Here is a 24,139-nt window from a genome sequence, read left to right as displayed (position 1 = left end):
CACACACACACACACCAGACTAATATTGCTTATAGAGATGTAAAAATCCTCAACAAAGTACTAACAAATTGAATCCAAAAGCATACTAAAAGGATAATACATCATGGCCAAGTGGGATTTAGTCCAGGAACATAAGGCTGGCCCAACATAAGAAAGTCAATCAATGCAATACATTACATTAATAGAGCAATGGAAAAAAAAACCATGATTATCTCAATTAAAGAAAAGCATTTGACAAAATTCAACATCTTTTCATGATGAAAACATTCAGAACGCTAGCAATAAAAGAGAACTTATTCAACATCATAAAGGGCACTTAGGAAAAAAAAAAACCCACAGCTAACACCATACTCAATAGTAGAGAGTAAAAACTTTCCCTCACAAGATCAGAAACGTGACAAGGATGCCTACTTTCACCACTGCTGTTCATCATTGTACTGGAAGTTCTAGCCAGATAAATTAGGAAAGAAAAAGAAATATTAACAAAAGACAGGCAAAGAAAGTGGGAAGGAAGAAGTACAACTAATTTTATTTGCAGATGTCATCATACTGTACATTGGAATCCCAAGAATCCATTAAAACTATTACTAGAGCTAATAAACAAATTTAGCAACATTGAAGGATACAAGATAAACAAAAGCCCATTGTGTTTCTATACATCAGCACTGAATAATCCCAAAGGGAAATTAAAAAAAATTCCACTTACAGCAACATCCAAAAGAATGAAATACCTAGGAACAAGTTTAAACAAGGAGGTAAAAGGCTTTCTATGCTAAAAACTATAAAACTTTGCTTGAGAAATTAAAGACCTAAATAAATAAAAAGATATTACATGTCTATGGATTAAAAGATTTAGTATTGCTAAGGTGACAGTATTCCCCAAATTAATCCACAGATTCAGTGAAATTCCAAACAAAATCCTAATAACATTTTTGCAGAAATGAAAAAGCGGATTCTCAAATTTATATAGAATGACAAGAGACCCCAAACAGCCAAAACGATATTGAAAAAGAACAAAGCTGGGGGAATCATATTTCACAATTTCAAAATGTACTATAGTGATCAAAACAGTCTACTGGTATAAGAATAGATGTATAGACTACTGACATAAAATTCAAAGTCCAGAAATAAACCCATATATGTATGGCCAAGTGACTTTCAACAAGAGTGCCAAGCCCACTCAATGGAGAGAAAACAGTCTCTTCAGCAAGTGGTGCTGAGACAACTGGATGCCTACATGCAAAAGCATGATGTTGGAATCTTGCCCCACTCTATATACAATAATTAACCCAAAATGGATCAGTGGCCTAAACATAAGAGCTAAAACTAGAAAACTCTTTTTTTAAAAAATGGTAGAAAAGCTTCATGACATTGGATTCGGCAATGACTTCTTTGTTTGACATCACAAACAAGGGCAACAGAAAATAGACAAATTGGACGACATCATAATTTAAAACCTTGTCCATTAAAGGACACTATCAACAAAGTAAAAAGGCAACACAGGGGATAGGAGCAATATTTGCAAATCATATCTCTGATAAGGAATTGACATCTAGAATCTACAACTCAATAACAAGAAAAACAAATAGATCAAAAAATGAGAAAAGGAGTATTACTGAACTATACATTTAAAATGGTTAAGATAAATTATATGATGAGTTTATTTTGCTATTAACACAATTCATATTTTTTAAAAAATTGGCAAAGAACTTAATAGACACTTCTCCAAGAAAGATATATTCAAATGACCAACAAGCACATGGAAAGATGCTCAATACCTTTTGTTATTAGGGAAATATAAATCAAAACCATGGTAAGATAAATTTATCTTACTTGGAATTTTAAAAAGGGAAAATAACAATTTTGGCAAGGATATGGAGAAAATGGAACCCTTGTATATTATAATAAAAATGAAAAATTATGCAGTTGCTATAGAACATCATTTGGTAGTTAAAAAGTTAAACCCGGAGCTGGGCGCAGTGGCTCAGGCCTGTAATCCTAGCACTTTGGGAGGCTAAAGTGGGCAGATCATGAGGTCAGGAGATTGAGACCACCTTGGCTAACATGGTGAAACCCCATCGCTACTAAAAATACAAAAAATTAGCTGGGCGTGGTGACACACGCCTGTAATCCCAGCTACTCGGGAGGCTGAGGCAGAAGAATCGCTTGAACCTAGGAGGCAGAGGTTGCCGTGAGCCAAGATTGCGCTACTGCACTCCAGTCTGGGCAACAGAGTGAGATTCTGTCTCAAAAAAAAAAAAAAAAAAAAAGTTAAACTCAGAATTACTATATGATTCAGCAACTCCAATCCTAGATACACATCCAAAAGTGAAATCAGGTACTGAAATAAATGCCTGAAATAAATATTCATAGCAGCACTAGTCACAATAGCCAAAGGTAGAAACAACCCAAATGTCCACTGAGGGATAAATGGATAAACAAATGTTGGTACATCCATACAATGGAATATTATTCGGCCAAGTACTGATACATGCTATAATATAGATGAATCTAGAAAACATTACGGTATGTGAAAGAAGTCAGACACAAAAGGCCACAAATTCCATGATTCCATTTGTATGAAATGTCCAGAAAAGGTAAATCCATAAAGACAATGCAGATTAGTGGTTGCCAGGGACTGAGGGAAGAGTGGGGTGGGAAACGATTGCTTAATTCCGTGGTCCCCAACCTTTTTGGCACCCAGGACCAGTTCCACGGAAGACACTTTCTACAGATGGGGTGGGTGGGGGTGGTTTCAGGATGAAACTGTTCCACCTCAGATCATCAGACATTAGATTCCCATAAGGAGTGCACAACCTAGATCCACGCATGTACAGTTCACAATAGGGTTTGCACTCCTATGAGAATCCAATGCTGCCGCTGATCTGACAGGAGGTGGAGCTCAGGCAGTAATGCTTATCCACCCTCACCTGTTGCTATGCAGCCTGGTTCCTTACAGGCCACGGCTCATGGCCCATGACCCAGGAGTTGGGGACCCCTGGCTTAACGTATACAGGGTTTCCTTTTGGGGTGAGGAAGTTTTGTAACCAGATAAAAAAGGTGGTAGTTGCAAAACATTAAGAATATACTAAATGCCACTGATTTGTTCACTTTAAAATGGTTCATTTTGTATTATGTGAGTTTCACTTCTATTAAACAATTGTCAGAATACAGCCATAATATTAATTTAAAAAATATTAGAAGAAAATCATAAACATGTTAGCAAAAACAAATTTCTTCAGTGTAGAGGTAGAACTGGGTTTGGTTTTCTTTTTGCTGAACTACATTTTGAAAAATTTCTCTTATGAATATTTATGACTCTTAAATAACATCTTCAAAAATCTGTTCCCCTGAACTGCATGTTCAGTTAAAGGAAAAAAAGGGTCTCTGATTATAAGCTGTGCTAGGAATGGCCTGGTGTGGAGACAGACAAAAAACAGGCATGTCAATTCTAATAGATGTTATATTCAGATCTTGACAGTAACCCTAAGCTGTGTTCTCCTCCTCTCATTATTCCCTAAAAGTTATACAGACATAGAGAAAAAGATGAGATTAGAAGTATAAGTGAACTCTCCCTATTAATTCAGATATGATTGGCTATTTGGACTGTGGATGCTATGAAATGGGGAAGATTCAGAAGAGTGTCCATATCAGTGAGAGAAATTGTAAGGGTGCCATAATAAAGCTGCTTCCACTTGTTGCATGCATATTTGGAAATGAAGATAGAGGCTAAAAGACTGAAGTGGCTGTGGCTGGTCAGGGTGAAGGGAGGGTCATTCTTCAAGAGATTACGTAAGTGACAGCAGACAGCTGTTCTACTTCTAATGGGAACTCAGAGTGCTACTTAAATAGTACCCTGAATGCTTTTGCTTCTATATTAGGAAGGACTTAATACCGAGAGTAGTGGCTTTTCAGATGCAAGCGTAAGGGAGACTTTCACTCCCTCCTTTAAGAATAGCTCAAGTTAAGACTGCGGAACCTACAGACCAGAGGACTCGGAGAAGATTATTTCCAAGCGTGAGGGTTTTGCAACTTTTGATCTAATTAATTATGTTTGAAGAGTCTGGTTTATTTATGAGAGGTGAGCTTTGTAATTGTGATGTTGGGAGCCAAAATATCTTTTCCAAATCTCATTCCAGATCTTCCTGCCAGAGACTCTGATGCTAGATCACCTTCTGTAACAGACCCACAGAGGCACGCTAGAAGATAACATCAGCCAGACATGAAATCTGTTGTGAATTTGTTCAAACGCTCGTGTGCTCAAGCTAAAGGGCAAAGATAGGCATGCGGGTCTGTAAAAGGGGTAATCAGCTCCAGGAGGGCAGGCAGCAATGCTTGGAAGGGGGGCAAAATGGTTGCAGAGTTACATGTGCTTGATCCAGTGCCATGGTGGTGTCCTGCATGCCACCCAGCACACCGGTTAAATCTCCACCACTGGAATGCTCCTTTGCAAGCCCTCTTCAGATAAGAAGGAAAGAATGTAGTAGTTAAGAATCTTATCGTTCAAAATACCTGTCCCCAAGGACCCGCCTGCCAGGATGCACATTCCGGCTGCTGACAAGTCTGCATAGATGTTGGCTTGGTCTCAGGGTCACACATTCTATCATTTAATCGATCTTCACCAAACTGACACCAGACCTGGCGGTGCTTATGCCCTTTTCCACAGGTGACCAAGCACTGTAATGAAAAGCGGAGCCAGTCAGGGTCATTTCTGATCAATGTGTTGTGGTTTCTGGGGTGATTTATTGATGAGTAGGAACAGGTGTGTCCTTTTCCCACAGCAATCCCTCTCCCATAGCAATTTGTAAATATACTAAGCCTCATTTTTTTCGTTTTCGTTCATTTATTCATTCATTCTATAATTATAGTCTCTGGGCCAGTTTCAAGCACAAAATAAACTCAACATAGCACCATGCTATAAAATTTGAAAAACAACATCCATAATTTTCTAGCATAGGAGTTAAGAGTGGGTAATTATAAATCAGATCAACCTAGGTTTTATCACTTACATAACCAGGTCACAAGATCTCTCTGAACCTCAATTTTCTTATCTGTAAAATGAGAATTAGTGTCTACTGCAAAGGGTTGTGAAGACTAAATGAAACAAATCCAACTAAAGCTCTTGGCACAATGTTCATTTAATAAATGTTGAACATAATCATCATTTTATCCATACTTATCATAGAAAATTTGAAAACTATAGAAAAACATAAAAGAAAAAATTATAATGATCCCAAATCTCACTACCCAAGGATAACCATTATCAGTATTTTATTATTTTCTTTCCAGTCTTTCTCAGCAACTTTGGATTATAGTGAATTTACAGTTTGATCTCCCAACTGTTTTTATCACATATTGTTGCAAAGGTTTGTTACTTAGTTTGAAATTATACTATGATGTTAGCTATCTAAGTAAAATTTAAACCCACTACTTATTTTCTCTTTTTTAACCAAGTAGTAGAGATTTTTAAGCAAAAGTAATTTGTTAACCTAGAACTAAAGCACTAGGTTTGCAGTTCATTTGTCCAGGAATCAGATACTGTTAATCAAATACACTGTTAATTGACTACCATTTCAGGGGCATTAATAGTATCCTTTTCAGATTTATTTGATGATGAAAATAAACAGTTAATACTGCACTTATAAGGATGGGATAAGAGCATGGATGTAAGAGCTGTAGCAGGGAAACTTTTTCTTTCCCCATATTCCTGATTTGGCCCATAAAAAAGGAAACTTCTGTTTTGTATTTCTCATTTCCCTTCTTCCCTTTAAGGAAGGTGGAGTGAGTCCCTGCTTGGTAAGAATCTCCTTGGGCTGTGTTAACAGTGGGCTATGTTAGTAGTGCGTGCTAATACTATACCATAAAAGCAAGAAAGAGGCTGCATCTTCTCTTGTTGTCCTGGGACCATCTGTGCTAAGCACTGGAGGGTTTGCCTTGTGCTTCATAAAGTAAAGGATGAAAAAGGCATAAATCTGGAATATTCAGTCTGGTCCATTTCTTTTTTTTTTTTCTGAGTTTTTTTTTTTTTCTTTTTCCTTGCAGTTGGATGGGTAAGTCAGAGAGGTCACTCCCTGGGGTCTAATTCTCTTATTTCAAAGTCAAGGAAGTAGGAAACCTCATGTTGACTTCAGATGTGAGCTAGTATAGCTTTATGATTAATAAATCCATGATTTCCTTTCAGTGACTTAGCTAGGGCTCAAAGAGGAGGGAAGGTGATGGACTAGAACTTCAAAATCACAACAGAAGCTACCACAGTGAGTGATCCAGCCAAGCCCAAAGTGCCTCTGAGGTCACTGGTAGACTCGTTACATCCAGTACTACAGTCATGGTGCAGGCAGAGAACTGGAGTTGTTTTCTCAAGGGAGACAAGGGAGAAAGGGAGAGGTAGGAGAAAGGTGCACAAGGGTTTGCCTTAAACAGATAGAGAGCACCAGAACTAGAATATGAGAGATGACCTAGGGGAAATAACAGCCCTCCCATATTACCTCTGACCAGTCTCCAGATTTCCACTGTGGACAAGGGAACTCACTGCACCTCTGAATGGTAACTTTCTCTTGATGTGTGCATTTGCTGTCATCCAGCACATCATTTCGGGTATTGACACAAATGGCCCTTCTCCTCTGGGTCCCACCATCACAGCTTTTAGAACACTGTAGGGACAAAAATAAATAAATAAAACTGTTGCTAAGTTTCTTATAAAGTATGCTCAAGATCTTGGCTATGTTGTCTCTTCCAGCTCTTAAGAAACAAACACACAAGCTGGCCAACACTAGTTGTTATTTTGGTGGAGATCTTTTCATGTTATCAGTTTGCTTACCAGGTTTATAATTAAAGTCAATATTAGCTTATTGACATACAAAAGTAAAATTGGAAATCGCTTGTAGAGTATGCAAAATAAATCAGTTGAGCTGTTCCACTTCTTTCAATTTTCCACACGTCATGCCCACGTGAGATATTACAAATCAATCATGCTACTCTATTCTGGAAAGCTTGAATGGGGTCAGGCATTACAAATCAATCATGGTCATCTCTTCCACACAGCCTAAATGGGGCTTACACACCTGCAAGGAGCCACCATCAACTAATCAGACAGCATCCAAGAAGACTCTTTGAGTGAGAGCCAACTTACTTCAGTCCAGGCAGAATAGCGCCAGCCACCTGTGTTACATTCCCCTGAGCATTTTTCACGGTTGCTTGGTTTGGGATGACTACTGCAGAAACCATCATCAACCTTCTCGGTCTTCCCATCCAGCCTGCTATATTTGGCACAGTAGATGTCTAATGTGCGGTAACCCAAACCACACTGGGCACTACATTCACTCCTGCTGGCCACATGCCACCTACGCAAAAATAATGGGGCAAAACCAACATTTCTGTTAAAAATATATGCCTTATCTATAGTCAACTGGTATTCATAGAAGAGTTGAGTTCTTTTTTCTTTCTTAACTCAAATACCATGAAGCCCAAAGCCACAGTCAGTTACTAAAATCTAATTTTAAACCAACATATCCGCGTATTTTTCATGGTTGCCAATGTACATACAAGTCACAGAATGACAGCCACAGGTGTTATCTTTGTGATGATTTTACCCCGATACAGTCAATCTGAAATTCAAGCTACCAAAAGGGAAAAAAAAAAAAATTCAAGTGTATTAAAACCTGTGTACATTATTATCTGTAAATAAAGGCTCTTAAATTCCTTGAAGACATGGACTATATTTTATACAATTCAATTTTACACTTTAAAATTAGATTTGAATCTATAAATCTCTGTCACCTTTGTATCTGTACCCCCTATAATGAGATTATGGGGGGACACAGGTATTCCATATGTGCTGGCCAATCATCTGGTTCTTTAATACCCTAGGACCATGATCAGCAGTGCTTAAATTTAAAAAGAAAATAAATAATATTCTTAAATTAAATAGTATATTCTAAATAAATGTATTTAAAATACCTTAAAATGTATTTTATTGATTAGATTTAGAAATCCAAAAAGGGTGATTTCTTTGTACTCTTCATTGGATTTCACTCTTGACTGTTCACTCTTTACTGCTCAGAAATTGGGTGGTTTGTTGGTTGCCAATGTCCTGAGACTACTTCCATGTGTACCTGTCCAGGGTAGAACTCAGGGGAAATAAAAAGAGTTCTGGCCTCATGCTTATCTTGGAATTTCTCTTGAATGTCCAAAAGTAGGTCAGAGTTGACCATCTGGCAAGTAAAGTGGGCTATGGAGATTTTCCGATAGAGTGACACCGTATTTGGGGGATTTTGTTCTAACCCGGAACATGTTCAATGAGGAATTGTAAAACAATGCTTTATCTCATCCTGTCACAGTCTAGTGGGGCAAACTCTCACTTCCTTCAGGAAGTGTGGCAAAAATGTGGCCCAATTCAACAGAAGCATCTGGAACTTTCATCTGCTCTTTGATTCTTGGCTACCTTCTCTTTGCCTTCGTCACCATTTCCTTGTGGAAAGGTTATTTTCCATCCTGGATGAAGAAGGAAGGTGTCCTGCCTCCACAAGACAACACGCCAGCAGCTTAGCATGGCAGAATGGCTCAAGTGCCCCTGATAGTAACATCATCCCCAGAATCTGAGCAGAGAATCTTGAAGAGTCTATGGAAAGGGCACAGCACTGCCTTAGAAAAGTTCTCAAAATGCTACCCCCTGCTTCTTAGTCTCTCCCTGGATGGTGGTCTTCAATGTTTCGTGTTCATTTAGTTCATTTCAAGGGACATAAAATACAATTATATTTTATTGCTATATTTCAGAAAACCATATTCCAAAGTGTTGTTAATAAGTAGAAACTGAGAACAAAAAGAGTAACCCTGTGTGTTTTTGTTGCAGGGGCAGTTGTGGGATTAAATAATTTTGAGAACTACTGAATTCAAAAGGTTTTATGTATTATAGAACTTCTCAAGGCCTTCAAAATGTTGATCAGCATTATTAATCTCCACATGGGGAAGGAGATTCTTGGTAAGGCTTCTCAGACATACTGGTGTGTCATGGATTGTCTTTCAAAATGGGTGATCTACAACCATGCTTTTTGAAAAGCTATTTCAGAGTTTGACCAATCAGTAACAATCCTCTCTTCAGTCTTTCAGTTTTGGACACAGCTACTCGACAATAATTACTATAAATCAAGGTTATATTGACTGTCACTTTGATAGATGCAAGATAGAACATCTTATTTATAGGCTTGGTTTGTGTCTGTATTTTTCAGTGAACAATTTTATTTTCCCCACAATCTATACAGGCCAGTAAGATACGCGTCTCAATGCTGACAAATAGGCATGAGCTTCTGGGTAATTTTAGGAATGAGCAAGCACCTGTCTAATCCTAAACTCATGGGTTTTCTTTGCATTTTAAAATTCCTAACCCTATGATCTTTACATCTATCAAAAGACCTGGACATAATCCCTTCGCCTTTTCTTTAATTAGAGGTGCTATTATTACCATTGGAGCCTATGATCTGACCTGCTGTCCTTGTTTAGTCTGAGTAGAGTATATATAAAAGGTAAGTGTTAAAAAAATAGTGACTTTCTCCAAATGGGAAATTTAGAATTTAGAATAGCTTAGTATGCTAGCACACCTACTATATGAAATAAAAAGAACTGAAGCCCTGCTTACACCTAGGTATTGTAACGCTATTTTTAATAAAAATCTAGAGGATGAACTATGGAATCAGAAAGACCTGGATGTGAGTGTCAATTAAGTGACCCTAGTTGAGTCACTTAACTTCACTAAGCCTCAGTTTCCTCATCTGTGAAATAGAGGGAAACAGAATCTATTTCACTGGGATATTTGGGGGATTGAGGGGGATTGAGTGAAGCAAGGCATGTGTAGCATTTCACACATATGGCAGACATTCAAGAAAAGTAGCTATTCCTGTTATAATTTATTATTATTATTATCATTATCCTTGGTGTTTCATTCTCCAACCAAGTTTTAAGTATCAGGTAATTCCACATAAATCAATGAGCAGAAATCTATTTGAGATCTTTTGCATCATTTTACACAAAAACTCATGGTTTCAAGGGTATCTTTTAATGTATTAGCTTTGTAAGCACTGTTTAAATTTTATGTCTAAAGGCTTCCAATGCAGGAGAAATTTTGGAGAACATCACATAAGCCAGCATCATCCCAAATTAAATAGTGGCTCACTTTGGAATCTGCTCAAAGTGAAAAATATTTTTTCAAAATAACAGCTCAAACATTATCTCCACCCTCAAATTGGTGCTCCATGGGTAAACTTAAAAAGAGGGTTCTTTTTTTTTTTTTTTTTTTTGAGACGGAGTCTTGCTCTGTTGCCCAGGCTGGAGTGCAGTGGCCGGATCTCAGCTCACTGCAAGCTCCGCCTCCCGGGTTCACGCCATTCTCCTGCCTCAGCCTCCCGAGTAGCTGGGACTACAGGCGTCCGCCACATCGCCCGGCTAGTTTTTTGTTATTTTTTAGTAGAGACGAGGTTTCACCATGTTAGCCAGGATGGTCTCGATCTCCTGGCCTCGTGATCCACCCGTCTCGGCCTCCCAAAGTGCTGGGATTACAGGCTTGAGCCACCGCGCCCAGCCAAAAAGAGGGTTCTTAAATAATTATTTATTTTTATGATCACATTCAATTATTCACAGTGCTATGTATAAATTCACCACCTTTGTGATCATAGGAGCACACTTAGCACTGCAGGCAGGAGTTCTGCTGTATCTATAGTTATCATCGGAGACTCAACCAGTCCCGTTCTGATTCAATCAGTGGAGAAAAAACAGGTAAGGGGTTCCAAGCAAGGTAGGGAACAGGGATGGGGCAAAAAAACTCATGGGAATTATTTCTTTTCACAAAGGAAGAGAAGCTACCCAGAATAGAATCCATGAGTACCACTCATCATTATAACTGAATTAAGAATAAAAACAACTTTCTCCTAGGGTTTAAGCACAGGATCTAGGTGCAGACTAACCACATTTAGATTTCCATCACTCCACTAACTAGTTGTGTGAGCTTGGGCAATTTGCTTAATGACTCTCAGCCTCTATTTTCCTTATTTGTAAAATGGTAATAATAATAATATATAACGTCGTAATGTTTGAAGAATTGGTAGCGTATTAATTATATTAACAGGAAAATAGATAATATAAGAACTATCCTGTTAGTAAAAGAATATTAATAGGATAATATATAACTGTTAAAAAATAGTTCTTAGTAAATGGTTGACTCTATTACCATAACCATTACAGAGTACTGGGGAATATAGTGATAATTTGATATAAGGCTACTCAGAAAATGTCACCATTCTCAATTTATTAAGGTTATGCCTCAAGGAATCTATCCAACAATTCATTTTCCCCCCAAACTTTAGTGATTAATTCAGTTTAGCAGTTAATTAACTAATTATTTTTTCCTGAATAGACTTTAACTTAACTCAATTGGCTGAAACAATGGGTTTATATGGACGCTATCTACAACAAGAATATTGCCTAGTATAAATGTCTGCCTTTTAATGTCTTCTTGGTTTTTTTTTTCACAATGACTTTTGTCAATATATTTTGGCAAGTCAATTTCAGTAGGGCAATGAGCTAGAAAGTCAGTGACACTGGGTAGAGGCTAGACAGATCCTGGGCTTTGAAGTCAGAGCCTCCAGTCAGAACTGGCAAAAATATGACTTTCATACCATAGCTCCTCTCACTCCCATGGCAGACATTAGTAGTCAATCTCAGAACTCCTCTGTTTTCTCAGAGCCTCAAGTAGGCCTTATAATCTGCACTAAAGCACTACAGGCAGCCAATACCCTTTGATTGGATTTGGCATTGTAATGTGGAACCTTCAAAATGCTTAAGCATTTACTTTTCGGCTTACAAATGGCGAGACCTTAACACATTCCCATACTACTCTCCACTGAATTTCCCTTCTTAAAAGGAGGATAAAACAGCAACTTACCTTAACTGCATTTAACTGTCATGCAGACTATACAATGCAAGCACCGACTACTTAATATTTCAATATGACGCAGTCAACCTTGCAGGCAAACAGAAAAGCTTCAGAATGCTCTACCCACCCAATATTTCCTGCCTTGGATTTTACACTTTTCTTAAACGCAGAATTGTTTGAATATCTCAGACATCTGTATATACATTTTCTTCTTGTTTCTTCCATGATGCTACCTTAGTGCACTGCAACTGTCATGTGTGTAGGAGTTCTTCTACTAGGAGGTATACACTCTAGGTAGATATAGGTCATTATGGGTACTTTGAGGGACGAGGTTCTCCTCCTTTTCTTTTGACTTTCAAAACAAGTTTTCACATACAATGTGACTCAATCATAATGCTAATACCTACCCAACAAGTTGTGAGGATCAACTGAGAATGTTTTTTTTGGCAAGTGCCATACTCTATTAGCTATTTTTAATTCTTAAATGAATAAGAAATCTGCACATGTATGTCTTGGATAATCAGTTCCAGAGGGATGGAGAACTGGTTAAGGCTTATTTCACTGAAACACAAGAAAGGGGAACTAAAGACCAGCATCCCCTCCTTTTGCTTCTCCTGCTGGGACCTCCTGCAAGACTCTCACAATTCAGTAATAAAGGTCTTGAGAAAACAGTGACCTACCTCAGGTCACAGTCTGTGCCGCAGGGTTCAGTAATGGGTCCAGGCTGGGGCAGCCGATCGCATCTTTGATCAGAAACAGTAAGCTGATCAGATTCCCTGGTGCAAACAAGTTTTCGTTTCCGTTCCCCTAAGCAGAGAGGGGAAAAAAAATTATTCAGGGAAAACAATCTATTCCATAAACTATTTAGACCCTGGATTGGCAAGCATTTTCTCTAAAGAGCTAGATAGTAAATATCTTCAGAGCATATGATCTCCGTTACACTATTCAACCCTGACCTTACAGGGCAAAAGCAGCCACTCAAAGTCAATACATAAACAAAATTGGCATGGCTGTGTTCCAATAAAACTTTATTTGTAAAAGTAGGTAGCCCGGGTGCAGTGGCTCACGCCTGTAATCCCAGCACTTTGGGAGGCTGAGGTGGATGGATCATCTGAGGTCAGGTGTTCAAGAACAGCCTGGCTAACATGGTGAAACCCATTCTCTACTAAAAATACAAAAATTAGCCAGGCATGGTGGCATGTACCTGTAATCCCAGCTACTTGGGAGACAGAGGCATGAGAATTGCTTGAACTCGGGAGGCAGAGGTTGCAGTGAGCTGAGATTATGCCACTGAACTCCAGCCTGGGTGACACAGCAAGACTCCATCTCAAAAGAAAAAAAGAAAAGAAAAAAAAGAAAAAAAAAGTAGGCGGTGGGCTGGATTTGGCCTACGGGCTGTGGTTTGCTGACTCCTCATTTAGACAAAAGAAAACAAAATAAATAACATATGCTATGACTACTAAAACCATGCCTCTGGAAAATTACAATGGCAGAGGTGATTTTTGTTTGGTTTTACACGTGTACAAAAATTTCTTAGGATTAAGAAACTAAAATTTCCTGAATCTCTTAAAAAGTTCAATTTCCCAGTCAAAAATAATCAGACACATTCAAAGAAAAGAGATTAGAGAATGTATGCAAATAGAAGAGTTTTCAGTTTGCATGTATTTGGCTGTTATTTAAAAAAAAAAAAAGATAAAAAAACTTCTCAAATCCCCAGAACTCAAATTCAAAGCAGATACCTTGGCAGGGTTTACTGCATGCTTGCCACGGCCCATGACTGTTCCAGTAAAACTGCTGAGGTTTATCTTCAATTGGAATATTGAAAGAATAGCGTACATCGGGGTTGTATAACTTTCCCACCGACAAAACCTAGAATGTGTGGACAAAACAGAAAGGAAGTGGGTGGGCTTGGTGATGCCAAGCAGAATAAAAGTGTGGTGGGCTCATGGACAAGTTTTCACCTGAAGCAAAAGTTCTTGCTCAATGCGATCTGTTGAGTTAATTCTTTCTACGGCAGTCTCGGATCCACTGTACTCTACCACAGCATTCCCAATGCGGATTTCCCTTTTGGCCATTGTGACAACAAAGTTTCCATTTAGCAAGAATTCACCTTTACTGCTTGATAAAGCTGTAGGTGAGGAAAGAGAATAATACATTGATCTGCTGTCAATGACTAGCTGTTTGAAATATGAAGTAACATCTGGATAGGCAGAGAGTCGCTGTGTACAGAGTGGGGACTTTTGAGCCAGACAGGCATGGCTTCAAGTCCTAAGTTTGCCACTTGCCAGCTGTGTGGCCTTGGGAATCATTTTCCATCCATCTCCATTTCTTTATCTCTAAAGTGGAGATAAAAGCACCTACTCCCTTCGTGGTATCTGTGAAAAATAAAATGTAACCTAGTGTCCTAATAAACCTTGAGCTTGTTATATGAGAGTGACAGTTACAGAATTATAGATGGAAGCAAAAGTATTGATATGATTTGAAAATATGTATTAGTGAATTGAACCCTTATAAAATTGATTCCTACACAAATCTATATATATTAGAATTAGTCAAGCCTGATGAATCTTTGTTAAGTCTTCTTTGTTGGACAGATGTTGAAATTTGAAAATCCATGGTTAATATGACGCTGAAAGGTCTCCTTTTCAGTGTAGCTCACTGTGGTAGTCAGCCTCAAATACGGCCCCAATGAGCCTTGCTGCATGGTATTCACACTATGTGTCATCCCCTCCCACATTCAATAGGAATGACTGCAATCACTAGGATGATGCAGGAACAATAGAACCTGACTTCTGAGGCAAGGCCAAAGGCACTGTGGCTCTGCTTTGCTCTTCCTTGAACCTCTGATTCTGGAAGAAGCCAGCTGCCATCTTTTAAGGATACTAAAGAACCCACAGAGAGGCCTGCAAGTAGCAGGGAAGTACTGATTCCTTCTGCCAACAGCCTCTGAGTGAGTAATCTGGGAAGTGGTTCTCCAGCCCTAGTTGAGCCTTCAGATAATACCATATTCCTAACTGCCATCTTGACTGCAACCTCATGAGAGACTTCAAGCCAGACACACCCATATATGCTGCTCCCAAATTCCTTACAAGAGAAACTGAGAGATAGGATATATTTGTTGTTCTAAGCCACTATGTCCTGAGATGATTTGTTACACGTAAAAGATTAATACACCTACACAGACCATTATTTCTAAACCTGCAACTGCCTCCCATTGTTAGCACAGATTACATACTTTCTATCCCCTTTCTCACCTGCATTTTTCTCCATGGCACTTTGTTTATACTCTCTCTTCCCAAACAAGAATGTAAGACCCATGATAGTAAGAAATGTTGGGATCGTTTTATTCACTACTATATCCCAGTTTCTGAAAGAGCACATGGCAGGTGCTTAGTAAATATGTATCTTTGGGGAAGAACGAATAAATCTACTCTGGATCTTGCAAAAGATGAAAAAAATCAGTGATGCTGAAAAAGTGATATTGGAGAACTGCTTGAATCGAGTGCCAAAATGTTGGCCAAATGAGAACCTGGCAGAGTTAGACCAGTTATAGAACCTAAAATAGTCAAACCCATAGAAGCAGAGATTACAGTGGTAAATGACAGGGGCAGGAAGGAGGAGGGAATGGGGAGATGCTGGTCAAAGATACAAAGATTCAGTTATGCAAGATGAATTCATTCTGGAGATCTAGCATACAGCAATGTGACTATAGTTAACCTTACTGTATTGCATACTTGAAATTTGCTTAAAGGGTATAATGTTTCTTTCAACATTATAAGTGTTGAAAGAAACAAAGAGAGTGGGAGAGAGAAAGAAGAAAGAAAGGAAAGAGAGACAGAAAGAAAGAAAAGGAAAGAGGAAGGAAGGAGGAAAGGAAAGAAAAAAGAAAACAAAAGGAAATAGTAACTATGTGGGTGACAGATACGTTAGATTGGTTTTGGTGATTATTTCACAGAGTAGTGTATAGGAGTATTAAAAAAACTTAAGTTGAACACCTTAAATATATGCAATTTTTATTTGTCAAGTATCCCTCAATGAAGCTGAAAAAAGAAACAGGAAAGAAAATTGACAAGGAGGATGAGACAACAGCTGCTTCAGAAGAAATTATTTATTTATTAAAAGGTCAAGAGAGCTTACTGGGAAAGTAAATAAATCTCTAGAAAGCTTTTCAAAAATTGACTCCCTTTCAGATTTTACTGTTAAATTCAGACTTTCAGTCAAGAATATACTACTTTGCTATTATGTGACTTGATATGAACAATGTATGCAAAAATATTTATCAATTGCTTTATTCTTTTCAAAACCTTGACATGATTGAAAAGAAGATGTAATTTTGTTGAAGGTCAAATACAAATAAATTTATTTTCACAATTTTGGATTAATTTCTCAAGATAAAATCTCAATCATATCTTTTCCTTTTAGTATTTAATACAAAATTTTGATAGCACTGCTTTTTTCTCTCCTGGTACCACTGCTCCTTGAATACATCCTCCTGAGTATTGGGCTTGACATGAAGCAGGTATTTAATAAAATCAGAGCTACTTAAAATGTGGGCTCTGAACAAACACTAGAGAAAGGTCCCCTTACCATCTGTAATTTGTGCAAGAGTAGCAAATTTTAGTAGTAAGGATGCCCTTGAAAGGTACAGGCCATATACTTAGGTGAATAAAAGGAACAAGGACATTTAACATACAGATGGCAAATAATTTTCATCCCCAGTGCCAATGTCAATCATTTGGTACCAGCTGCCCAAGAAACCATGCTGAACATGAGTCACCGATAGCATCATGTCTTAGCATCATATTGATGATATCTGTCTTGGTTGTGGAATGAGGAGTGGCTAAGATGACTGAGGTATTAGCCAGATCCTAACTCATCTTTCATTGATATAGGTTATCTCACCAATGTAGGTGACACATTATCTTTCACCACTCAGGAGAGAAGCAATGTGTACATAAAAGAGGTTTCAAGGATTTAGGTTAAGTAAATATTATACCCTCATGTGGATATTAAAGAGGCCTGAGATGAAGCTCTGAATATTTGTGGTTCAGCAGCAGTAGGATCCTTATTTTCGTAGACATGGGAACCTCACAGAGTTCATGCAATTGGACACTACTGATGCAGGGCTACTCGTTTCAGGATTAGGAATTAACTGCACTGAATTCTGTTCCTAATCCAGCACTTCATTTACCAGAATTCTCACCCATGTAAACAGTATTTGGTCCCTAGAGAAGACTAAGGTGCCTTCATTTGAAATGACTGGAAAGAATGTGGTGACACAGGGAAAAGTCAAGATTAGCTTTTAAAAGGATAAAATACCCTCCAACTTCTTGGCTCAAAATCCTTTGGTAGTCACCGCTACCTATAAGATAGTTCAACCTCCTTAGCATAACCTCCCTGTAACTTTACAAATCTTATCTTCACCTATCTTCCTAGTCTCACCGTTCACTCCCACCAATAAACCTAAATTTCAAGTCCTGTATATTTCCAGGTCAGCCATATATCATTCTACATGGTGGCAGTAAAGTGAAGTGGTTAAGTGTGTAGCATCTGAAGTCAGACCAATAAGGATACCAATCTTTCCCATTTTCTATTTGTAACAACTTGGATAAATTACTTAACCTCTCTAAGCCTCAGCTTCTTCCTCTGTATAATGAGTTTCTTATAGGATTGTTATATGGATTAAATAAGAACCCATATGAGCTTTAGTTCCTGGCAGATCAAAATGCCTTTGTATGTTCTGTCCCCATATCACACCTCTCTAAGGTAGGGTCTATTATAGAAGCCTAATTTATGGGTGAGAAAAGCATAACTTAAAATAGTTAATTTCCCAAGGCCAGGTGGCTCCTAATCATGGAAATCCATCTCCAGAGTCTATAAACTACTAAAATTTTCCAAGAAGGGGGTCAACAAATGTTTGTTAAATGAGTAAATGAGTTCATGCATTCGTTCTCTTGTATACAAATAGAAACTAAGTATGTTTGTGTTGTAGATTTTCTTAAATGTAAATTGTTCATTTTGTTAGACTGCATGAGCCCTTGAGCAAAGCAGCCATTTAAAAATCCACTTTTTAGACTAATAGACATTGGAAACTACCAAAGGTGGGAGGGTAAAAGGAGGATAGGGGTTGAAAAATTACCTGTTGGGTACAGTGTTCATTATTTGGGTAATGGGTACACTAAAAGCTCAGACTTCAGCACTACCCAATATATGAATGTAAGAAACCTGTAGTCCTACCCCTTAAATAAATAAAATGATAAAATAAAAATAAAAATTTACTTTCATAAGCCCAAGAGAGATCCCAACCCATAGTAGGTGCTCAATCGATGATGCTGAAAGATTAAGTGATTGATGGAGTCTGACACTCATGACAAGGAGGATAGAGTGCTTCCAGCCAAATGACTCTTTTTCAGTCAGTGTAAACCTCTGACAACCTTGTCTTGCCTGTAGCTCCTGCAGCGTGAGATCCACCAGCCATGAAAGAGGCAGGAGTTTCAATGGGTCACTGAAGCTGAGGTTGTTTAGGTTGTTTCCGTGGCACCTCGGGTATCCTGAGGCTGCTCCCTAATGCGGGTCATTCAAATGGTGACAGTACGATGAGCTGTCAACAAAATCACCCAATTCTTTCAAATGAAGTTGCATGCTAGTTACCCAGCTGATGTCTTGCTAAAAAGGGGGAAGTAAAATGTCCCATGCTGGTTCTGTAAATCAGGTGATAATCCAGTGTGGTCATATGTAAAGAGTGATAGTCTGTTCTGGGTTAATTTGGGGGGCTTTTCCAATGTCTCCAGGCTTCCTTTCATGCTTTGCTGACTCAGGGTATTTCACCCTTCACTGCATATTCTTTATTCCAGTAGATGTGAGTGGGGTGAAAGAGAGGAGCACAAATGATAAAGGATTCCTCTTACGATCTGCCCTGATAAACGGTTTGGCCCCAGACATCCTTAAAATCATCAGATGAAAAAAAAATTCCTATTTTATCTTGCACCGCACGGATTCCCATCTTCCCATTGCCACAATTAATCAAGAGCTAAGTGCACTGGAGACAAATAAGTATCACAGAAATGGTTACTTTTTCTTCTAAAGGGATATGAACATGGTGGCCCTGGGTACAACTTGGCTTTAGCTGAACAGGAGGAAGGGGTCCATGTGAAAGGATGACCTTTGACAGGGAGGCTTTCTGCTTTGGTACTTTGTGAAACAAATAGTTTCCTGAAAACAAGAGCCTAATGCCCAACCTCCCACTAATGCGATTAAGGGAGCTAATTTCCTGGGTTGGTTTCCCTCCCATTGCACCCATCAGAGCTGGGTTGCTACAAAAGGCCCTCTCTCCTGGAAATCTCTCCCTCCCAGAATACACGGAAAAGTATGGCTTGGCTCACACTGGAAAAAAAAAGAAAAAAAAGAAAAAAAACACCACACACATAAGGGATAAGGATGAAGATTGCTTTGCTTAGCAATGGGGCATCTGTGACTGGACTCAACGCGAGACCCAGTGTGGGTTGTAAAACCTTCTCAGTGCATTTGTTGCATCTTCCCTCAAGCCAAGAGTAAATATTTACACACGCCAGACTTGATGACAACATCAAATTCTTCCTAACTTGTTGAGTAACCACTGTGAGGTTCAAAGGCTCTGAGGTCTCGACTTTCACACTCAGTGGACTGTGACTTGCAATGTAGGCTTGCACACTTTTCATTTGCTTCTAGAGAGACTTCCTTATGCCAACAGGTGACTTTCCTATTCTATTCCATTAAAGAGCCATAACTGGTTCAGACTGCCTGTCCCAGATGACAAATCTTTAATTTTGTTTTCATTCTTTACAAGGAGATTAAGAAACCTCCAGCGAATAATAAAAGGTTATCAGGAGGCCCTCCTGAATTCAGGTGCTTGATGTGCACTCATTAAGTTGAACTGAATTGAGGCCACCACTTGACGGGAGATTATTTTTCCAAGAAAGAGAAGAATAGCAGAGAATCCTTCTCTCTTTCGAAGAGAAGAAAGGAGCAACTCAATATGGCCTTCAGTTCTCAGGAAATTAATTTATAAAGCAGGCTGTATGCAATGCTGTTTGATTTAATTAGGAAGTAGTAAGGACACAGCAATCACATGCTCAAATTTATAACCAAGTGTACAAAGAAAAATACTTGCCCCATTCTGCAGCTGTTCAAGGAGAAATGAAGGATTCCCCCCGCAAAATAATTTGAAAACAGTTCCCCGAGAACTTTGTTAATTGTCTTATAAAGTTGCCACTCATTTGGATATTTGGGGTAGTGAAAAGCTGATGTCATCATAGAGTAATTAATTCCAAGCAAGGCTTTACGGCCCTTGAAAGAAGAGGTCAATGTACATTTCCAAGGTAACCTCATTCTCCATTAAGCGCACAGTAGGTATTCATTAAAGACAGCATGGACAATGGCTGTTCAACAATTCAGCAATCATTTGCTTCGTACCTATCATATGTAGGCTTCATGTCAGTAGCTGAAGACATAAAGACCCTGCCCTAACTTCAAAACACTAGTGGTAGTATAATAAATATGTAACTAGTTGTCTTGTCATCTCAGTTGATGACAACTCCATCCTTCCCATTGCTCAGGTTTTGACCTTGGAGTTTTGAGATTCCTTTGTACCTTTAACTCCTTTATTTCTCTCACACACTATGTTCAATCCATCAGCAAATCATATGGGTTCCAACTTCAAAAGATATCCAGAATCTAACCACATACTGCTCCCATTGGGGCCAAGCCACCAGCATCTCTCTCCTGAATTACTGCAATGATTTCCTAATCAATGTCACTGCTTCTGTCCTGTACACTTCCCCCACCATGTCTTCTCAATGTGCCAGCCAGAGTGCTCCTTTAAAAACATAAATGCAGTAAGATCTCATTCCTCAGCTCAAAATCTCCAGTGGCTCCTGATGTCTCTGAGTCCAAGCCAAAGTTCTTATAATGGTTATGTGGTTGTCTATGACCTAGTCCTGTTTAACCTTATCTAGGAGTGTCCTCTGTGTTCACTCAGCAACAGCCACACTGCCTCCCTCTGTTCTTCCCTATTTCAAGAACTTTGCAATGGCTATTCCCTCTATCTGGAATGCTCTTCCTCTAAATAGCTTGCTATCTTGCTCTGTGATTCAAACATTTCAACTCTACTGTCCACATCTCACACTTGGTATCCCAATTTCCCTCAGCCTGCTCTGATTTCTAGCAGCACTTATCACCTGTAATAGTATGGAGTTTTCTTATCTGTCAGGTTACTGTTTATTGCCTATTGTTTATTGTCCCACTAAAAAGTAATGTCCAAGAAGACACAAATTTTTTTATCTGTTTTGTTCACTGTGCCTAGAACAGTGCGTGCCTGGCACATATTAAATAAGTGAGTGAGTGAATGAATGGTGATAGCAAATGCCATAATGGAGTCATGTATAAATATCATACTTGATTAGCATGCTTAGCTAAAGGCTCACTGTCTATCTATGCAGCTTCGTGTAGACATTCCAAAATAGAGATATAGGCTTTAATTCAATTCAACAAATACTCACTTTCTGGCTCAAGATGTCTAAATACTTGTATTAAGGGCCTCTATACTGGTTGAATTCAGATGAATAAATAGAGTTCCTGCCTGGATATTATAAGAAAGAAAGTACATTCATTTCTTTTAAAGATTGACTGCCCAGCAAGACTGCTCTAATTTATTCTAGATCTGAGTGTAAGCCATGCTGCTCTTCATGGCTGGGAAGAGTTTTGTGTAAGGTGACCACTTAAATCCCTTTCGGTCATGACTCTACTCTCCATGTCCCCTTTCTTTCAAATGGCAGTTAGGCAAATTTCACAATCACTTACAGAAATTTACATAAAAATAAATTAAAGTGAGACTGGGCTAGGCATGGTGGTTCATGCCTGTAATCTCAGCACTTTGGGAGGCAAGGCAGGAAGATTGCTTGAGGCCAGGAGTTCAAGCACAGCCTGGGCAAAATAGTGAGACATCATCTCTATAAATAAGAAATAAAAATAAATAAAAAACTACTAGCTGTGCATAGTGGTGAGTGCCTATAGTCCCAGCTACTCAGGCTGAGGTGGGAGGATCACTTGAGCCTGGGAGGTTGAAGCTGCAGTGAGCTGTGATCACACCACTGCACTCCAGCCTGGGTGACAGAGTGAGATCCTATCTCAAAAATACAGGGAAGGGAATAACACACATAGGGGCTTGCGGGATGCAGGATGTGTGGGCAAGGGAGAGCATCAGGAAATATAGCTAATGCATGCTGGGCTTAATACCTAGATGATGGGTTGACGGGTACAGCAAATCACCATGGCACACGTTTACTTATGTAACAAACCTACAGTCTTGCACATGTACCCCAGAACTTTAAATTAAGAAATAAATAAATAATAAAATAAGATGGGACTGGGCTGAGCAAACTGTTGAAAATCAACACAATGTCATTTTGGTACGTGTGGTTTAAATATAAGGAATATATATTAATTAATCATGCACCTAGGTTCAGTGAGAAAAGGATAAAAAATCTGTATAGTACTGTTATTCTAGTAATGACTTAAGAAAAATACATGTCACCATAGAACCTTTTGCAATGAACAGGCATAATGAAATACTGAATAAGTCTACCAGTGGTCTGCTACTGGTTAGAGCTGATAATATAAAAATGAAGTCAAGTAATGCTTCTAATAAAACATTTGCAAGTCAGTTCCCCACAGGACAGCTTTTTGAAAAGACCCAATGAGAGCAAGGATTTTATGCTAAAATTAGAAGATAAGTACTTTCAAAATTTGACTTGGGGCCTTTGTATTTTTTAAGATCCAGAGTAAATCCCTTGATATCAAATAATGCAGCTACATAACTTTTCAATCAATACTCCGAGGGTGTACGTATGAGGGAGAAACAATGATGAATTTTGAGATGCACTTATTTTATGCAAATCCATGACATCTGAAAGCTCTCCCTCTGCATGCCAGAGCAGGAAGGAAGTAGTATCTGGCCACTGCTCCATAGAACCAGAACTCACAAGTGGCAGGGCATCCCGTCTCACCTAAGTAGTTGTCGTCGTCTGTTTCCCCTGAGAAACTGTGCTGCCGCACATCAATATTGGTAGCACCTGCTGGAATTCGGACCACAGTGTTGTAACCTGAAAATAATTTAGCAGAAATTCAGTACTCCACAAAATGGTTCACTTTCTCTAAGTATGGAATAAAAAGTGGACAACAAAAGAATAGAATGTATTCTCATATAATTCTATTAGGTGCCTTCTCGTTGATGGATAATCCACCATAACAAGACTGATTTTTATGCTCAACATTAATACTTTTCAGTATTACATGTGGTTAACAATTTTCAAACTTTGACCATATTCCTTCTCACGGTTCTTAGGAGCAGATTCTTACCATAATGTACTGTATTAAATGTTCCTGCCACTGTTTTGCATGAAGAATTATCGCCACCACAAACCCCACATTTATCTCTCCGGGCTTTTGAGTTTAAAACATGATCGCATCCAGCTTGCTTTTAAAAAGAAAAGATTTGAAATAAATGTAAGTATTATAGAGATTATAAAATGCCAAATAATGTGTTTCTTTTTTGTGCACTCAAAATGACAAGAAAGTCAAGTCCCTTTAAACTTGCAAAGGTTGAAAACTGAAATTATATACTGCCTTGCTATTTAAAATGTGGTCCTTGGACCAGCAGCCATGGGCACCTTTGATGTGGTCAGGAATGCAGAATTTCAGGACCCACCCAGATCTATTGGATCAGAGTTGGCATTTTAATAGGATTCCTCAGGTGCTTCATCTACAGATAAAAGTTTGAAAAGCACTAGTCTGTAAGTAAGCACAGTAATTTTTTAAAAAATTGCTTAGGAATGAAAAAAAAGGGCATAGGTGAGGACTGTATCTAATTAAAGAGCTCATGCCCCATCATAAGGGAATTGCCGCTGTCCACTCCAGACTATTGCTGCCATGAGGGATGGGAGCCCTGTGTTGACATTTTTTCCCAATTTTCCAAAGAAGCTGGAAAAATTGATTTTATGTAAAATCCCATACGTTTAAATATTAGCTATGAATGCCAGCCAAAGTATGACCATGGGCCGCCAGTTTCAAGCCTGAGGCTCCATCGAGTGGCCTCCGGAATTTCTCCCCATATTAACACAATGCAGCCACGTACACTGAACTCTGAAACATACACTGACAATGACCAGAAGACCAGGAGAACAC

The 24,139-nt window shown here is 38.7% G+C and overlaps 1 protein-coding gene across 2 annotated transcripts in view; it reads right to left on the bottom strand.

Moving 5' to 3' along the window:
- ADAMTS9 (ADAM metallopeptidase with thrombospondin type 1 motif 9) overlaps window positions 1-24,139 on the bottom strand; it is a 178,339-nt gene that overhangs the window by 94,783 nt on the left and 59,417 nt on the right. For both annotated transcript variants that reach the window (XM_025376938.1, XM_025376939.1), the window contains 8 exons: window positions 23,315-23,432; window positions 22,963-23,058; window positions 13,882-14,048; window positions 13,660-13,789; window positions 12,601-12,727; window positions 7,130-7,340; window positions 6,486-6,650; window positions 4,513-4,677 (listed from right to left, as the gene is read on the bottom strand). In XM_025376938.1, the coding sequence (XP_025232723.1) occupies window positions 4,513-4,677; window positions 6,486-6,650; window positions 7,130-7,340; window positions 12,601-12,727; window positions 13,660-13,789; window positions 13,882-14,048; window positions 22,963-23,058; window positions 23,315-23,432 (1,179 nt within the window). The remainder of the gene's footprint in view (window positions 1-4,512; window positions 4,678-6,485; window positions 6,651-7,129; window positions 7,341-12,600; window positions 12,728-13,659; window positions 13,790-13,881; window positions 14,049-22,962; window positions 23,059-23,314; window positions 23,433-24,139) is intronic.

This window comes from Theropithecus gelada, chromosome 2, assembly GCF_003255815.1.
Source record: "Theropithecus gelada isolate Dixy chromosome 2, Tgel_1.0, whole genome shotgun sequence".
Taxonomy (NCBI): domain Eukaryota; kingdom Metazoa; phylum Chordata; class Mammalia; order Primates; family Cercopithecidae; genus Theropithecus; species Theropithecus gelada.
The sequence above is the reverse complement of the archived record's forward strand: the minus strand, read 5'-3'. Positions and strand labels throughout refer to the sequence as shown.